General features: G+C 38.9%; 2 protein-coding genes across 2 annotated transcripts; one reads left to right on the forward strand and one right to left on the reverse strand.

Annotated features, from left to right (window-relative positions):
- Positions 1 to 630: 630 nt before the first annotated feature.
- On the reverse strand, positions 631 to 2,817 carry LOC125471296 (pentatricopeptide repeat-containing protein At1g60770-like). Its single transcript, XM_048571549.1, is given in 2 exon segments — positions 631 to 2,021; positions 2,550 to 2,817. Coding segments are annotated over 2 exon segments (1,470 nt in total). The 5' UTR covers positions 2,775 to 2,817; the 3' UTR covers positions 631 to 776.
- Positions 2,818 to 10,757: 7,940 nt separating this feature from the next.
- Positions 10,758 to 14,296, forward strand: LOC125471589 (lipase-like). Its single transcript, XM_048572199.1, has 8 exons — positions 10,758 to 11,689; positions 11,819 to 11,913; positions 12,072 to 12,175; positions 12,311 to 12,411; positions 12,758 to 12,861; positions 13,040 to 13,477; positions 13,570 to 13,701; positions 13,799 to 14,296. The coding sequence occupies exons 1-8, from the start codon at positions 11,417 to 11,419 to the stop codon at positions 13,956 to 13,958; spliced, it is 1,407 nt and encodes a 468-aa protein (XP_048428156.1). The 5' UTR covers positions 10,758 to 11,416; the 3' UTR covers positions 13,959 to 14,296.
- Positions 14,297 to 18,493: the final 4,197 nt, after the last annotated feature.

Here is an 18,493-nt window from a genome sequence, read left to right on the forward strand (position 1 = left end):
AATGCTGACACGAAAATGACATACACAACTTGTTTGGCAGGAGGGTTGCACTCTCTTTTGAGTGTGCAGCCGTCTGCATAGGAGAATTTTTCATCAAGCATGATTGTCTCATGCAGCATTTACTCACAAGATGTGAGAACATTGAGACAAACATGCAAGAGCTCTCACCCATTTGTGTGAGTAAGTTGGCACAAGAGGCGATCCTATCCAACACTCTCATGCAAGTGGTGACTAACAGCCACTCACCATTACACATTGGTGGGGTTGCAAGAGAATGATAAGGCATCATAGCAATCAACTATAGCAACGAAACTTCAGTAGGGCTGCGGTAAGCACTTCTCACGTAACATGTGACTACCATGAGTTCGAGCAAGACTAAATACGAAAAATTACACGTTAGTGTCAAAGATACCATACAGATGTAATAGTTAGTTGATGATGTGTCTCCACTTAAGTTTTTCTCCTGATTTCACAAGGGTTCGAATTTAGGAGTGTTATTAATTTGGTGATCAAGGATGGGGCCCAAAACCCCAGCCTAAGAGTTGGGTTTCTTAGGTGGAACATGGTTCTATTTAATAATCTCAATTGGTGCAACGCATTCTAAATCAAGAATTGAACTCAGTATCAAGATTACAACAATAATCCTTTGATTGCTTGTTATGGTGCAGAAATGAACGTTTTATTATCAGAACAAAAACCCCCAAGCAAGACCAGCAAAACTCGTTTCCTCGAAATTGAAAATCTGAAGTAAATACATATGTGAAGTTAAACAAATCTCATTCCACACATACGGCCTCGAGCAACTTTTTACTGGCTTCACTCACCTCCAATTTCTCCATTTTCAAACGAGCACGCATAGCAGGACTCGTCCTTCCAGCAGCAGCATAAGTTCTGATCAATGATTCAAACACATCAACCCCTAAGGATTCTACGGACTTCTTCAGAATCTCCAGAAAACCTTCTGCGCCATCAACATCCTTCTCTTGCTCGAAATGCTCCATCAAGGTTTTCACAATCCTATTTGACGGACTCCACTTCTTACCATCCCCTCTACCAATGGATATTGCACTGGCAACACAATCAACTGCCAACTGATATTCTCCAGACTTCAGATAATAATCCAGAAAGATCTCCCAGGTTTTTGCATTAGGCTTGGCTCCTCTCCGGCGGGCCAGCTCCTTGAGCTCCTTCGCCTTCTCTAGCATACCCTGTTCAGCATAAGCTCCAATCAACACATTTGCTACCCGAATATCATATGTTGAGCACTGACATTCCCATTCCCTGAAAGTTTTCTCTGCACCCGGTATGTCGTTCAAGTTGACCAAAACCTGGATCATATTTAGATAACTGATATTTGCAGTCTTAGGGAAAGCCAGCCTCAAGGAACGCCATACACGATAAACTTCACGCAGGTTCCCTGTTTTACCATACAATGTAATGAGGAATTGGAAAGCCAAAAGATCTCGGCGCGAATTTTTCTTCTCCAATTCTTTAAGCGCATTTTCTGCCTTCTCAAACATGCCGGCTTCAACAAAAATTGAAGCTAAGTTGCTATACGTGGTCCAATCACTGGCAACTCGACCATCCCTCTTCATCTCATCAATAACCCTTTCAGCCCCAGAAATATCATTAACAGAAGCAAGTGCCCCCATCCAAACATTGTATGAATAGGAATCAAGCATGACATTACAGGCCTTCATTTCTTGTACGATGGCTGGGATCTTATCCGGCTTTCCAGTTTTTGAGTAAAGGGTCATAAGGCTGTTATAAGGGATGGAGGTTAAAGGAAGGTTAAGAGCCTTCATCTTTTCTATGAGGGCTTCAGCTTTTTAAGTCATCAATTCCTTACAGTAACAGTTGAGCAGGGCACCATAACAGAGATGGGTCTTTGCTGATTCAGGAAGATCAATGAAATAATTTTCCGCAGCAGGAATACCTCGGGCTTTAGCAACAAGATCAAGATGTATTGCCTGATCACTGACTGTCTTGTTCATTCCTCTTCTATCCATAGCTTCCGATAGCTGTAATGTAAAACAGCTTAGCATCTACACGCCTTGCCTTGCAGTTCAAATTAGAAAAGGGAGAACAAGGAAACATAAACTAGAAACAAAGAAAAATGTTCAAGGATCAAGCTTTATCTAATCTAATATCTTTCGAAAAGGAGACTAGAAGAAATGTGGTATAAATCAACAAGGGGTACTGATCTGGAGCTGGATATTTTCTAATGAATCAATTCAAATTGGCATCGATCGAAAATAATTCACCCCAAAGAAAAACATACAAAGAATAGCCAAAATCCACATATATACACATAAGCGTACGTTCACATTGGCGATTCGACAAACGTTCATACATTCTAACCTCTGAATACAAAAAAGATATCTCGAACAAAATCATCAAATTTACAATAAACACTTCCAACCATTTTACTAAGTTTCCAAATCATACACATTAAAAAATAATCCATCAAATCCTACTTCTAAACTCGGCATAAATTCAACAAATCAAGTAACTATAAAAACTACTCTTGGGATTTAGGGATTTCGGACCTTGAGGGCAGGGTAGTATAGCTTGCGTTCGCGAAGCTTCTTGAGAGTGTCGCCGACCTCCCATTTGTAAACTCGCTTGCGGCTCTTGAGGACTTCATTGAGCTGCTGTCGAACGCTCACCTCCGAGCCGCCGTCCTTGAACAGCCTCAGGTACAGAGCCTCCTCCAAGTACTTGCTCGCCCGCTTCGTCATGCTCTTCGTGCGCCCGAACTGTTGCAGCGCCATTAGATCTCTGAAATTAGGGAGCGTGATCGAGAGGGGTTTTACTGAAAGTGAAAATTAACGGCGGAGTGAAGTCTTGGGCTGAAAATGTAGTTTGGGCCTGCCCGCTATGTATCATAAAGCCCAATTAAAGTTTGACATGATGGGCAATTTTGGGCCACAGATATTGAACTGGATTTTTTTTTCAAATTTTTTATTTTTTTTAAATTTAAAATTTTATCATTATTAAAGGGGAGAATGGGAGAATTCAACTATTACAATAATTTAGGAGATGAAGAGTTTCGGAATAAGACATATGAGTAGAAATCTAACACCTTATCCATTAGGATATTAGGTCACATGCAAATATGTGAAAATGTACTTGTTTTGAAAATAATGGTTAGCCAAAAAACAAAGACGAAAACAATGAAAGGAGAATAGAAAAGAAAAAAAACGAGAACGCGAAAATCACCACACTCTATTACCAGTTTTTAATTATGAGGGAGTGTTTAATTCCGGGCATGAAATTTAATTTGGGCCAGGGTGAAGTGGCGTTGGGCCTACTTTATCAATCTATCTCCACTACTCGAGCGACGACTGAAAATTGGATTAGCAGTTTTTAATCATCAATTACGTCACGTGATTAATGTGGTAAATGATGCACTAGAAGTTTCCAGGATAAAGTTGATTCTTCTGACTCGACTTTTCTGAATTGGCGCTGGACTTTCACGTGGTCCGCGTATCGTATAAAGTACAAACGTCGCTCGCTTTGTTGCATTCGTGTCGGGTAGTATCATTTATTCTTTCTTTTTCTGGCATTTTCACAATGTTGTTTAAACATTTTATATTATTTTCTTCCAAATATAGGTTCCGCCGAATAGCCAATACGGGACCACTTACCGGAACTAATTTAAGTCGAATTCAAGTGTTCTTGCCTAACAAATGGCCAATACGGGACCACTTACGTATGAATATGATTCACTCAACATCAATTTTAAAGAGGAAAGAGACTCTCTAGATCTCTTTTATCAAGACCATTGAATCAAGTGATTCAGATCTTTGAAATTTCATTCAATGATAAAAAAATTATTATAACGTTTAGAAAGTCGAAACAAGTAGATCATTTAATAAAATTTTAAAGATTCGGATCACTTGATCCGGTGATCTTGGTAGAAGAGATTAAGAGAGAATCTCTTCTCAATTTTAAATAGTCAATATTCGACATTTTGGATCTGATAAAACAAAAGAGAATCTTAAGATAATTTTAAATATGTGTAAAAAATGAGAAAAATAATGTGTAGAAATCATTTTCCTTTATTTATAGTGCAACTGTGGCGATAAACCTTTACCGTTAGTTTTACAGCCAGTAGGGTTTTCTAAAATTGTATTTGGTTTTGATGTTCTCTATTTTGATGGCGGTGTGTATCCCATTGTTAAAAATGGTGGCAGCTCCTCATAGAAGCAATTGAGCTCTTAGACTATTTCTAATTGAAAAGGCTAAACATAGTTTCGTCCAAAATTATATTCATGCAAAAAATATTTTTAAATGAATAATGTCACGTCAGAATTATATATCATTTCCAAGCTAAACATAGCCTCTCAATAATTTATTAGTTTTAAGTTTGTACTTTAAATTAATTGGTTAATTTAGTTAAAATACCATTGAACATTTTTAAATTTAGTCGTGGAACTTAAATTAATTATTACAACTAAAGATGTGACATCCCACATCGCCCAGGGGAGTGATCCTTAAATATATATTTCCATCCCTACCTAGCACGAGGCCTTTTGGGAGCTCACTGACTTCGGGTTCCGTAGGAACTCCGAAGTTAAGCGAGAAGGGGGCTTGAGTAATCCTATGATGGGTGATCCACTGGGAAGTTGCTCGTGAGTTCCCAAAAACAAAACTGTGAGGGAATGGTAAGCCCAAAACAGACAATACCGTGCTACAGTGGTTGAGCGGGCCCGCGAAATGATCCGCCTCGGGCCGGGATGTGACATTTGGTATTAGAGCCTAACCCTGGCCACGTGTGTGCCGACGAGGACGTCAGACCCCTAAGGGGGGTGGATTGTGACATCCCACATCGCCCAGGGGAGTGATCCTTAAATGTATATTCTCATCCCTACCTAGCACGAGGCCTTTTGGGAGCTCACTGGCTTCGTGTTCCGTAGGAACTCCGAAGTTAAGCGAGAAGGGGGCTAGAGTAATCTCATGATGGGTGATCCACTGGGAAGTTGCTCGTGAGTTCCCAAAAACAAAACTGTGAGGGAATGGTAAGCCCAAAACAGACAATATCGTGCTACGGTGGTGGAGCGGGCCCGCGAAATGATCCGCCTCGGGCCGGGATGTGACATTTGGTATCAGAGCCTAACCCTGGCCACTTGTGTGCCGACGAGTACGTCAGACCCCTAAGGGGGGTGGATTGTGACATCCCACATCACCCAGGGGAGTGATCCTTAAATGTATATTCCCATCCCTACCTAGCACGAGGCCTTTTGGGAGCTCACTGGCTTCGGGTTCCGTAGGAACTCCGAAGTTAAGCGAGAAGGGGGCTAGAGCAATCCCACGATGGGTGACCCACTGGGAAGTTGCTCGTGAGTTCCCAAAAACAAAACCGTGAGAGAATGGTAAGCCCAAAGCGGACAATATCGTGCTACGGTGGTGGAGCGGGCCCGGAAAATGATCCGCCCTGTGCCAGGATGTGACAAAAGATCTGGCTCCAAAAAAAAGTTAAGAGGGGCTACATTTTGGCCAAGATGCCTATTTCGCTAAATAATAATTTAGTGGGTTCGATAAAATTATAGTCTAACCATCGGTTGAAAATGAATTTTTCGACAAACCATATCATTTTTTGGTTTTTGGACTCGTAGCCCTCTCTATTGGGATGACCTTGTACTTATGGCTTGGTTTTAGACTTTTAGTTCGACTCTTGTGCGAGTTTAAATAAGTTGTAACAACTCTTTACAAGTTTGTTGTCCTTCTGACCTATCCAAATTTGACAAAAAGAAAATATTTATTCAAATTATTGATTAATGGCATGGCATGTGAAGAAAGGTACCAACAAACAATTCGTCGGTAAACAAACCAAATTAGAGTCACAGCAGGATGCAAAATAAGGCAAGCAACTTTTGGTGGCTTATAAATTGTCAAGATATCTCAAATCATGCAACGAGTCCCCTTTGCACAGCAAACAACAGCGCAGGATGGATCACCGCTCACGAATATTAATTATTATGTGAGGCTGAGATTTCTCCAGTTGGAAGGCGGGCCAACTTGTTTGTCTTTTTTTCTTTTTTATTTAATTTAGGGTTTGTTTATTTTATCCAATAACAACACCAACGCCACCAAACCAAACCCCACCAGGCCACCACGTGTTGCAAGACGTGCGGAATACTTTCCCTTCCCAATTATTGTTTCGTGAATATCGACCCATATCACTCCAATCTGTTTAGTTTACTAACCCTAATTTTGGGGCATCAAGTTCGCACCAAACTAATCCTATTCACTCTATTATTAAGGAAAATCCACGTTCGGACGCCATGAACGCAATTGCCTCCACTTTTAATAAATGATATATGTCTGATTATCCTTTTTTATGTTCTTACTGAGCATGAGTGTCATTAAAATAAGATGTTCGATAAAAATTTTAAAAAAACCGAGACAAAATAGCAGTACTAAAACAACTAAAGCAAACTAACAAATGCACAAGGTTCATCTTTTCTTCCACAAAGAACCTAACACTCAATTCACAACCCTAGGTGTTCGAGTTTCTCTCCTCGCCTCTTCATGGTGAAGCCTTCATGGCTTGTGAAGGTCTACTTATGGCTATGCATAGGGGTTTACACAATTTGATCCTTGAGAGTGATTCACTCCAGATCGTTACAGTACTTCAAAGGAATTCCATGGATGTGTACGCCATTGGACATGTTGTGGAAGATTCCAAGGCTTTGCTGCTAGGGATCACTAGAGCTACTGCTTCCCATGTGCGTCGCCAAGCAAATGAAGCTGCTCACCGCCTTGCTCACTATGCCTTATCGTCCCCATGCGAGTGTGCTTGGTTTGAGGAACCCTCAATATTATCCATGATGTTTTGTTGTCTGACAATAACTCTTAGGCGTTTCAGGAGTTTTCATGTGCTATGTAATCCGCTACTACTTTAGATCTATTATCAATATAATACCATATCGTTGTTGTGAAAATAAAAGGTCAAACAACACCTTGATCTCACTTTGAGTTCTTTTCAAAGAAAGGGAAGCAATGCTTTTGATGAAATAACTTCTTCGGCAGGATTATTTTATCATGTCCTATTACGATAAAATTCTGAATTCGACGTTCCTCTCGTTGGTCCTAACTAACCTTAAGCTTGTGTGTACTAAGAAATTCCTTGCATGTATAAGTTTTAACTTGTACGTCATAAAGTGCAGTATCTGTTCAACAATTAACACAGAGTATAACATCATCATTGGTTAAGTATTCTCTGTTGAAGACTAGCAAAGTGAGATCAAACTTGGTCAGTGTGTAAGAAGTTATGACCAACCGACAACCATACCATGAGAGGTTGAGAACAGTTGGTGGCTAGTAGATGCGTGCTTGCACCTGTGTTTGAAATTTCTTTGAAACAGTTAATATTATATTAAAATATTTAAAAAAATTAAAGAAAGATATAGAAAGGGAGTAAAGTTTAAAATCCACCCCGTATTGAAAACATTTTTTTTATTTCGGCCAAAATCAATAAATTCGTCGATATTTCTTACATATAAATTAAATATCGAAAAAAACTCTTATATTTAGTTTAAACCAATGTTCGACATTGAAACTAACTGATATCGAAATCAATATATCCGTTGATATTTTCACAAATGTGCATATCGATGTTTTCATCGGTACTAGTATTTTAATCTGGTTCTTTTTTATTTAGTCCAGGGTTTGTTTATTTTATCCTGTCACAGCCAACAATCAATTTGCATGTGCAGACACCAACGCCACCACGTTTTGCAAGTCGTGCGGGATAGCTTCGCGTCCCAATTATTGTTACGTGAAATATCGACCCATATCACTTTGAATCTGTTTAGTTTACTAACCCTAATTTTGGGCATCAAGTTCAAACCAAACTAATCCTAATCAATATAATTATTAGGAAAATCCACATTACGACGCCATGAACGCAATTGTCTCCACTTTTGGTTATGTTATTGTTTGGGCCCAAAATAATATTGTTGGGCCGAGCAGCAGGATGTGCTCGGCCCAAGGCTATGTCAAATGCTATGGGCCGAATGATAAATCCCGGGCCAGTTGGCAGGGTCGGTCAAGTCCTATCCTAAGTTGTCCGGATAAATAGAAAAGGGCAGGGAAGTCCTGGTGCGACCAGGATTCCCGACCGGCAAAGAATAAAGCCTCGAAAAGAGGGAAAGTTCAGAATCCCAGTGGGAGTAGGTTTGTTCGAATTAGAGTTGAAATAGGACAAGGACTCCCAATCCAGATCAGGATGCAAATCGGTCTCAAGGAATGGGGTGCTATAAATACAAGAAATCATGTAACAGAAAAGGACCTTCAATCCAGCATACAATTGCCCTGCGCAAAACCTCTCAAATACCTTGAGATTTTTTCCTTTTCTTTTTCTGCCGACATACCTTCAGTTTGGATAAACAGCACTGTGGAGGCACCCGGCAAGCACCTTCAGTTTGGATAAACAGCACTGCTGCCGCAGAATCAGTCGACCAAGAAGCACCTTCAGTTTGGATAAACAGCACTGCGTCGAAGTCGACCGATTACCTATCTAAGTCTCGGCCGAGGAGGGTTTTCGGACCTTTGTTGGTAGAGGTCACCTTGCTAGCCTTCTCGGCATAGTCAGGTGTTACGAATTGTGTTACTCGGCGTACTGGATGCCGAGTGATTTTATGATTGGATACTCGCAAGTAAGTTTCAGGGTTCGGCATTCCGACGGCCGAACTACATTTACCATCAAGACATACATCACATTTGAGTACCTGTGTCCATATAGTTTGGTCTCGATTCGACGTGCTTATACTCTCACAAATATAATCACAGTGATCGAATCAAGCTCCGACGATTTGTGAACTCCGCAGAATTAGTAGCCTTGTCTTTAGGCTATAGAACCCAGAGACCGAGAGGGTTCCTTCCTCGGTCGCAATCGCAAGATAAAGAAGTCACCGACGCGCTCAACGCGACATCAACCAACTTTACTCCTCGGCCAAGCTCGGCCGACGAGTTGGCACGCCCCGCATTCAACCGAAGGACGTAGTTAGCTTATTAGTTACTCGACCTGCGCGCCACGTAGGTTTTGTAATTTTCAGAGTCAACAGCTATATGACTAACTATTCATTTTTATGTCCTCACCGAGCTTGTCTATAATCAAAATAAGATGTTTGATAAATTGTCTAAACAAACTAAGATAAAATAGCTCAGCGTCTTTTTTGGTAGGATCATCTTATCATGCCTTTTTACGTTAAAATTCTGACTTCGACACTCCTCTCATTGATCCTAATTAATCTTAAGCTTGTGTGTACTAAGAAGAATGAGGATTCTATCCTAACCCTCTTTGTGAGAATTCTAGAAATCCTCTAAACACATCCGTTCATCATACATCGTGCGGTCAATTTTCGTCAGGTACTGTTTATATTTAATTTTAAATAAAAAAAATTTATAATGATTTCTGACCGTACGATATACAATGAATGAATGTGATTGAAATATCCCAAAATACTCACAAAGAGAATCCGAAGAGGATCCTCATTCTACTAAGAAGTACCTTGCATTTATAAGTTTTGACTTGTAAGTCATAAAGTGGGACTAGGATTCTCTTCCCTTCTCTATCCATACCCTTCCATCATCTCCTTTCACATTCTCTATTTTGTCTTTTTCTTTCTATAAAAAATTAATGTAAAATATTAATATGACTTAATCGTGACCGTTCAAATATGAGGGAAGGGAAGACAAAGGAAAAAAAGAAGGGAAATAATCTTTCTCCCAAGTGCAGAATTTGACATGTTCAACAATGAACACAGACTATAGCATCAAACTTGGTCAGTGTGTGAAGTTAAGAACCGACAATGCCATACCATGCCGACGAGAACAGTTAGTAGCTAGCAGATGTGTGCTTGCATCAGTATTTGAAATTTCTTCAATACGATTGATATTTTTGTGAAAATATTAAAAAAATCAGAAAAAAATATGAAAATGGAATAAAATTTAGAATCCATCTTATATCTGAAAAAAGAAATTTTAATTCCGGATATAATCGACATATTTTATCTATATTTCTAACATATACGCTAAAATTAAAAAAAACTCTTATATTTGGTCCAAATTAGTGTTTGATATTACCAAAAGTTTCATTTTTAATTTCTATCATTTTCATTGAAACCAATCGATACCGATATTAATATATCCATTGATATTTTAACAAATTCATATATTGATGTTTTCATTGGTACCAATATTTTAGACACTGACTTGCACGCACTGGATCAGACCATAAGGCTCTTGTTAGTCAATCTAATCTTACACGTTGCGCCAAAATGCCCTTAACCTAGAGTTGTCCCTTTCAAAATCATAAAGACCACCAGTCCACCACCATCAAAACTCAATATGCAACAAGTTTTTCATGAAAGGAACAAGTTAATTTCTCATGTCACTTGTAAGAAAATAACTTGCATAAAATCCGTTCTCAGTTGTGTGACATCCTGATTTAATAACGTATAATTTTTGTATAAATTTATTGCACAACAACATACCATCAGAATTGAAACGTTTCATATAAGTTGTTGCTCTCGTCTCCGCCATACTTTCTTTGTTTGATGAATCTCCGCCTTTCGTTGAAAGCGCGTGATTTGGAAGTATGGGTTTTTCTTGTTAGGCACTAAATTGAAGGGCCGGTTTTAGTTGGTCGTTGAGGGTTAGGGCACCTTTCAAAGTCGTTTAATTTCAAGGTGAGTCAAATATAAAAGGCCTTCCAAATCTCCAAAAATCTACCAAATTCAATTCACGGGAGCTCCAGCGGACAGTTGGACCTCTGTAGAAACGCCTAGAATTTTGCTGTTTTCCTCATCCACAGTTAACACAAACAAAAATCATTATCCAAAATCCCCAGAAAATTAATTAGATTATTACTGTTTATTTAATCGTTTTAATTAGCTTAATCAACGTTGCTGTCAACTCAGCGGGATAGAGCGGTTTTCTCAAGGGGACACGTTGCACCAATCCACACCAACGCTCTCTCCCTCTCCTCCCTCTCCCTCTCTCCTCTCTGCCTTCAACTCAAACGACAAAGGAAGGAATTAACAACGAAAACTTCCGATAGTTGGGAAACGAGGGAATTGTGGTTGCAAATTCCAACTCCCATTTTTTTTTCAATTTCTCAGAGCATTCAAAGATTAAACCTTTACCCTTTTTTTTTTTTTTTTTTTTTGCCCCCTTGATTTTCTCCCTCTTGTTTTGACAAAAAAAAAAAAACAAAGACCCGCGGAGTTTCAGAGACTTTGGATTTTCGGATTTTTCCCCTTTCTATTGAAATTTCATAGAGGGGGGGGCTTCGAGTTTCATGCTTATATAAAAAAAGCTCGAGCCTTTTCGTTTTCTGCAACGAGGAGCCTTCTGGGTTTTGTGTTTTCTGAGTTTCTTGAAGAAGAAGGCTCTGCAATTGTAAATGCTGACGAGTTTGGAGAAAATGATAAGACTATGGATTGCGGCGCTACAATTTTCGGAGCTTTTTGTGAGCAGCTTGGTTCACATGCTGTACGGGTTCTATATCTTTAGCACCGCCGTGGCCGGCGATCTGTCGCAGGCGCTGAACGATTTGCTCTCGAAGCCGAATGTGAGCATTGAGGTGAAGGATGAGGTGGCACAGAGAGACCTGTCGGCCAATGGAAGCCTGCCACCTATTGTTTTGGTTCATGGGATATTTGGTTTTGGCAAAGGGGTACGTTTGTATTGATTTTTGTTCCGAAATGGGTTCCGATTCGCTCTGCAAATGGAGCATTTTGGGGTTTTAAATTGTTTTTTGTTCAGTTTTTGTAACTGGGTATTTTCGATTTCTTTTGTTTTGCAGAGATTGGGAAGTTTATCGTATTTCGCCGGGGCGGAGAAGAAGGATGACAGGGTTCTGGTGCCTGATTTGGGATCTCTCACGAGCATTTATGATAGGTTGGTGCTGTTTGGAGCCTCAAAATCTTTTCCTTTTTTTTCGATACAAGCGATATTGGTTGGGGAGAATCGAACTCAGGACCTCGATCCCCAATGGCTGTTTTTGTATTGTACCCTTCGGAGCTAACAAGGTTTCATGGGGGTTTTGGGGGTTTCAGGGCTCGTGAATTGTTCTACTATTTGAAGGGTGGGCGAGTCGATTATGGTGAAGAACACAGCAAGGCTTGTGGGCACTCACAATTCGGTCGAATTTACGAACAAGGTTAGCATTTCCTTGTGTTCATATTATTTTGTCATTCTGTGAAAGTGCTTTTAGGATTCTAAAACCACAAAAGTACGTGCTTTGTTAGGCCTTATAGTAAGCGTGTCATTGCTAATGTGTGATTGGGATATGCAGGGCACTACCCTGAATGGGATGAGGATCACCCTCTTCACTTTGTCGGCCATTCAGCTGGAGCACAGGTTGTCCGTGTGCTGCAGAAAATGCTTGCTGATAAGATAAGTCAAGACTATGAATTTGTTTCAGACTAGTTCTTCTGAGTGAGAGAAACTTCGGTAGGGGGGCAGCTCTCACACAAGCTGAGACCAACAAGGGGGTCAGGCGGGACCAAAATGTCTCGTGCTTTTGTGAGAGGTGCCCTACAGATGACGTGATCAGATAACCCCTACGCAAAATTTCCATGACCATTCTTTATGTAAACATGCCTTAAACAACACTCCAAATCCTTAGAGTAAGTATGACAAGCTTTACTTAAGGTAAAAAGAGGATGGCAGGAAGAATCCTGCTTTTATTTTTTACTGAATGTTTCATTTTGTTGACTGAAACGTTTGATTTTGTCTGCAGGCGTTCAAGGGGTTTGAGAACACGAATGAGAATTGGGTACTGAGCATAACATCATTGTCAGGAGCATTCAATGGGACAACAAGAACCTACTTGGATGGAATGCAGTGAGTTTCCATTTCATCATCTTATTCTTTTGTCTTTAAAACTTTGTGTGATGAATGCAAATACTTATATAAGAGGATGAGTATTGTTTTATATTTATAATAACACATTAATTTCATATGCGAATTGTACTTGATTTTCTAGTGCTAAAATTCTTGCTGTGGTTTCTGTATTTCTCAGGCCAGAAGATGGAAAAACTTTGAAACCGATATGTCTGCTGCAGTTATGCCGGCTAGGAGTGATAATTTACGATTGGTTTGACATTCCCTGGCTGAAGGCTTATTACAACTTCGGATTTGATCACTATAACCTCACATGGAAGAAAGTGGGTGTGAGGGGTCTTGTTGATTGCCTCTTGGGAAACTCAGGCCCGTTTGCTTCTGGTGACTGGATTCTTCCAGACCTAACACTTCAAGGCTCCATAAGACTTAACAGCCATCTCCATTCCTTCCCCAACACATACTACTTCAGCTATGCCACTAAGCGTACCAAGAAGGTGTTGGGTGTCACAGTTCCTTCAAGTATATTCGGAATTCATCCATTGCTTTTTATTAGAGTGTTGCAGATGAGCCAATGGCGTCACCCTCCAGATGTCTCTCCCCCATACAAAGGCTACAGGTGTGTTCTTAAGCACATATCAATGGTAATGGAATGCTCAAATTCAATTGCTTCATGATGACTCAATGGTTGTGTGAATAATTCGTGTGCAGGGATGAGGATTGGCAGGACAATGATGGCGCTTTGAATACCATCTCCATGACACGCCCTCTTCTTCCCATTGAACATCCAAGCCAGTTTGTAAAAGATGAATCAGATTGTCATCCCTTGCAACCGGGCATCTGGTTAGTACAAACACACTCTTTTGCTCATCACTACTACCTATTCTTCATTGTTTCTCATTGAACAAAACAATAAATTTGGAATTTGATTACAATGCAGGTACTACAAGATTGTGGAAGCTGATCACATATTCTTCATTGTGAATCGGGAGAGAGCCGGAGTTCAGTTTGATCTGATATACGACAGCATTTTTGAACGCTGCAGAAAGCATGTATTTAGAAAAACTCCTCAGACTTTACCGAATGAAACACACCATTAGTTCAGCATTCCAGTACTCTCACACAATATACTACAAAACTAGAGCATAGAATTCAAAACAAAGAAAGCTATTGAATTAGCACCAGCAGTAGCCCTTTGTTCCCCTTCCCTTACCTCATGTAGATGTTTAGTTCTCCTGTCCTTCGATTTTTTTAATTTTTTCCCTCACCCTCCACTGCTGGTACAATTTCCGTAGCTTTCGTTGTAGTGTAGTGAGAGATATTTATAGGGTTTAGCTTTGTACATCAGACCTCTCTGGCCTTTCCAAAGTGCATGTATTTGGAAACAAACAGTATCATTCAAGTTACACGCCTATAATTCCATTTTCAGTTCTCAACAGTACATGATTCCATTTCTAAATACGAACATGTGCATTAATTGTCAATTTATACGAGGGATACAGAGCTCGGGTACAAAGTAAATGTTCATAATCACTTGAGCTGCAAGCTTGTCTCGACTCTCGTCTCTTCACCCTTCTCCTTTACTAGAATCAAGAACTCAAGATAAATCTTGAATACAGGCGCCGTTCAGCTTCAATCTCTACTTTTTATCTTCACAACTCTACTATCACTTATCCCAAGTCAAAGAACAAAAAACAAAAAGAGTTGTCACTGACACTTCATAAAAAAACACATAACCATGCAAGATTTTGGCCCTTTCCTCTAAACCTCTTTCCTTTACTCCATCAAATCTGGATCATACGTACATTGCTTAGTTGGATAAATCAAACTTGGGCTGAACTGGACCAACAACACTTTCTAGGTCCGTACATGTTTGTGCTCCTATTTTGGTAAAGCCCAAATCCGTTTTTCTTTCTCATCCATCTCTATAATAAGATTGACTTCTAAGCGAGCGATTGTGCATCGAGTGATTTATGACATGTAACAGTTTGCATTTGTGTGGTTTACGACATGTAACAGCTCAGTCCACATATAGGGGAGCCTATTGTTGTAGGGGCTAGATTTATTGGTCAAAATACTATTTCTGTTGCGGAATGTCTGGCTTTTCAGGATGGCTTGTGGATGGCCAAGTCTAAGGGTTTGGCTCGTATTGTGGTGGAGGGTGATTCGAAGCTGGTGATTGAGTCCTTGAGTAACACTTATAACCCCCCTTGGAGATTGAAGTTCATCTTGGAGGATATTCGCTGGCTTGCTGGGTTTTTTGAGGACATTTGTTGGAAGCATGCCTTTAGGAAAGCCAATTTTCTAGCAGATGCCATACCTAGTGTCGGTTATTCTGTTGCGCTGATTTTAAATGTTTGGGATAGAACTGTTCCTTCGGCTGCCTGGCAGACCTTCCTATTTGATTGTACCCAAACTGGTTGCCCTAGGTACAAGTATCATATCCGAACAAAACGTATAATCACTTTGGAGTTTCATTCGATCTTACCTCTCATTAAAAATGGGGTAATTGCGAGGGATCTGAATTCTTTTGCTTAAACCAACATGTATGGTATTAAGAAATATCATGTAATATATTTTGTAATATTTACCTAATATGATTAATGTCAAATCCCACCAAAAGAGGGATACGATTTTGACATTGATGTAGGGTTAATTGGTTGACCCAATTGTGTATATATTGTACCGTAAAGTTTATCAATAATACACACGAAATCATTCAGTCACTCTCCTACTGCCAAACTCATCATTCTTCATTGTCTCCTTGTGATGAGTCAATATTTTCTATATAATTTAGCCTAATCTTAGTATTAATTTATTGTTTATTTTGGTGAGATTTTGATACTTTGAATTATATTTCCGATGTAGGACAATCGACTTCTTCTTGAGAAAAAAAGTGATCAAACAGACGAATTTTGGAGTGATTCTAATTGGAGATGTTCGTGAGTTTTTCAAGATGATTGTATCAAAGTTTCATATTTTTCTACCAAGCCGTTTGACCGTGGCAATGAAATAAAGGCCCAGCGCAGCATTTCCAGATTGACGTTTTTGGACATTTTGGGCATTTTAAAGGTCAAGATGGCATATTTTGAGGAAGATTCCTCTTGAGGATTTGTAGGGGACAACTTAAGCTTTCAAAAGAGACCTTTTGGGACCAAATCGAAGTTGATTTGGTTAGTCAAAAGTCTGATTTTCTGAGAAGTCCGAATTTTAGTTCAAATAGGAAACCTTTTATTTTCTGTTTTATTATTTTATTATGTTTCCTAGTTCTATTCTATGACCTTTTAGGGTTTTATTTTGTAGTAGTATAAATAAAGATATTTAGCCATTATGGTTATAGAGAAGAGAGGAGAAGACGCACAAGCCTTTGACAATTCAAGTTTATTTTCTAGGTGTTGTCTATCCTTATTCTCAATAATATTTTGTTTTATGATTGTTCGTAACTAATTTCGTTTGCTAGGGCAAAGCCTTGAGTCTTAGCAAGAATATGTAGTTTATTTTCAATTTACTTATGATATTATGCATGCATGTTTTGAATTATTAATCACCGTGATTAAAACCGTCTAATTGTCTTAATGCCTGATCACCATTAGGATCTTTAGAAAAGTAATTTGATACAATTTTGGTCGGAAGGTTCCCTTGAAATTGACGTTGGCTTCTTGTGGTTAATAATTGTAATTTCACTTAAGATGAACACCACGTCTTAAGGGTTGCATGGTTTTTTAAAGGGTTTTCATAAAACTTAATGAGTCTCTCATGTTCATATTTGATCCAAACTTCCGGACGAGTTGCATGTTAGATATGCGTTCTATGTAGAAGGTTCCAAGTATAATATATATTAAGAAAACCTAACCTTCAAAATATGCATGGGTAATTCATAAGTAATTGGAAGAATTACGTAGGATTGTTAAGATGACGGTTGAACCCTAGGGCTTTTACAAATTGATTTTCCTTAAATTGTTCTCTAGTTAATTTATTTAATTGTTTTTAATTTAAATTCCTTTTTATTATTTTAAATTCCAAAATCATCTTTTTCACAACTTTGTTCTAAATAATTAGCTAAGGATTAGTACAAATACAAATTATTCATTCAATCCCTGTGGAAACAACTTGCTTGAGCTGCTATACTACGACAACCTTATACTCTTGCAAGTATTTTCAAGTGTTTTTATCCCTACTTTTGCAGCTGGTAAAAATCTCTATCACCTTGCTATTGCCAGTGCCCATCATTGGTTCATTCATCAACTGGATGTTCAAAACGATTTTCTCCATGGTGATTTGCATGAGGTTGTTTTCATGGAACCTCCTCCTGATCTTTGTCGACAAGGGGATAACATTGTATGTCGGCTTAACAAATCTCTATATGAACTCAAACAGGTCTCTAGAAATTGGTTTTCGACTTTTTCAGTCACCATTCAAAAAGCAGGTTATCAACAAACAAAAGCTGGTTATTCTCTTTTTACCCAGGCTCAAGGTACTTCATTTACTTCAGTCCTTATCTATGTAGATGACATACTTCTTACAGGAAATGATCTTCAAGAAATGGAACGCCTCAAAACATTTCTTCTCACACGCTTTTGCATCAAAGATCTTGGTGATTTGAAATATTTTTTCGAGCATTGAATTTTCTCGTTCTAAGAAAGGCATTTTCATGTCTCAGAGAAAATATGCACTAGACATTTTGCAGGATTCTGGACTTACTGGAGCACACCCAAACAAATTTCCAATGGAACAAAATTTGAAACTCACTCCCACTGACGGAGCATTGTTAGATGATCTCACCAAGTACAGAAGACTAGTTGGACGATTGATTTATCTTACTGTCACTAGGCCTGACATAGTTTTTTCAGTTCGTACATTGAGTCAATTCATGCATGAGCCTCGTAAAACTCATTGAGATGCAGCTTTACGAATTCTCAGGTACATCAAGGGTACTCCTGGTCAAGTTTTGTTATTCCATGTCTTTGACAATCTTTAGTTAAAGGCTTTTTGTGATTCCGATTGGGGAGGTTGTCGTGACACAAAAAGGTCAGTTACAAGATATTGTGTTTTTCTTGGAAATTCTCTCATCTCATGGAAATCCAAGAAACAAGACAATGTTTCTCGATCATCTGCAGAATTCGAATATCGAGCTATGGCCAACACATGTTTAGAGTTAACTTGGCTACGCTATATTTTGTAGGATTTAAAAGTTCCGCAAAAGGCTCCCACATCATTGTTTTGTGACAATCAAGCTGCCCTATATATTGTAGCTAATCCTGTTTTTCATGAGCAAAGGAAGCATATTGAAATTGATTGTCACATCATTTGAGAAAAACTGCAAGCTGGAATGATTATTTCCTCACATGTACCTACATGTTTCCAGTTAATAGATTTATTTACAAAAAGATCAATTTGCGACACTACGCGACAAGTTGGGAGTTCATAATATTCACTCTCCAACTTAAGGGGGGAGTATTAAGAAATATCGTGTAATATATTTTGTAATATATTTATCTAATATGGTTTAAATCAAATCCCACCAAAAGAGGGATACGATTTTCTAGGACCTTGATGTAAGGTTAATTGGTTGACCCAATGATGTATATATTGTACTGTAAAGTTGATCAATAATACATACGAAATCATTCAGTCT

The sequence above is a fragment of a genome, unplaced genomic scaffold, assembly GCF_019419815.1.
Source record: "Pyrus x bretschneideri cultivar Hongxiangsu unplaced genomic scaffold, Pyrus_bretschneideri_v1 Contig6, whole genome shotgun sequence".
In the NCBI taxonomy this organism is placed as follows: domain Eukaryota; kingdom Viridiplantae; phylum Streptophyta; class Magnoliopsida; order Rosales; family Rosaceae; genus Pyrus; species Pyrus x bretschneideri.

Coding starts and splice junctions, on each gene's coding strand:
- LOC125471589 (XM_048572199.1), top strand. CDS start 11,417: ATGCTGACGAGTTTGGAGAAAATGATAAGACTATGGATTGCGGCGCTA. Junction 12,176..12,310: donor CGGTCGAATTTACGAACAAG/GTTAGCATTTCC, acceptor TGGGATATGCAG/GGCACTACCCTGAATGGGAT. Junction 13,702..13,798: donor CCCTTGCAACCGGGCATCTG/GTTAGTACAAAC, acceptor ATTACAATGCAG/GTACTACAAGATTGTGGAAG.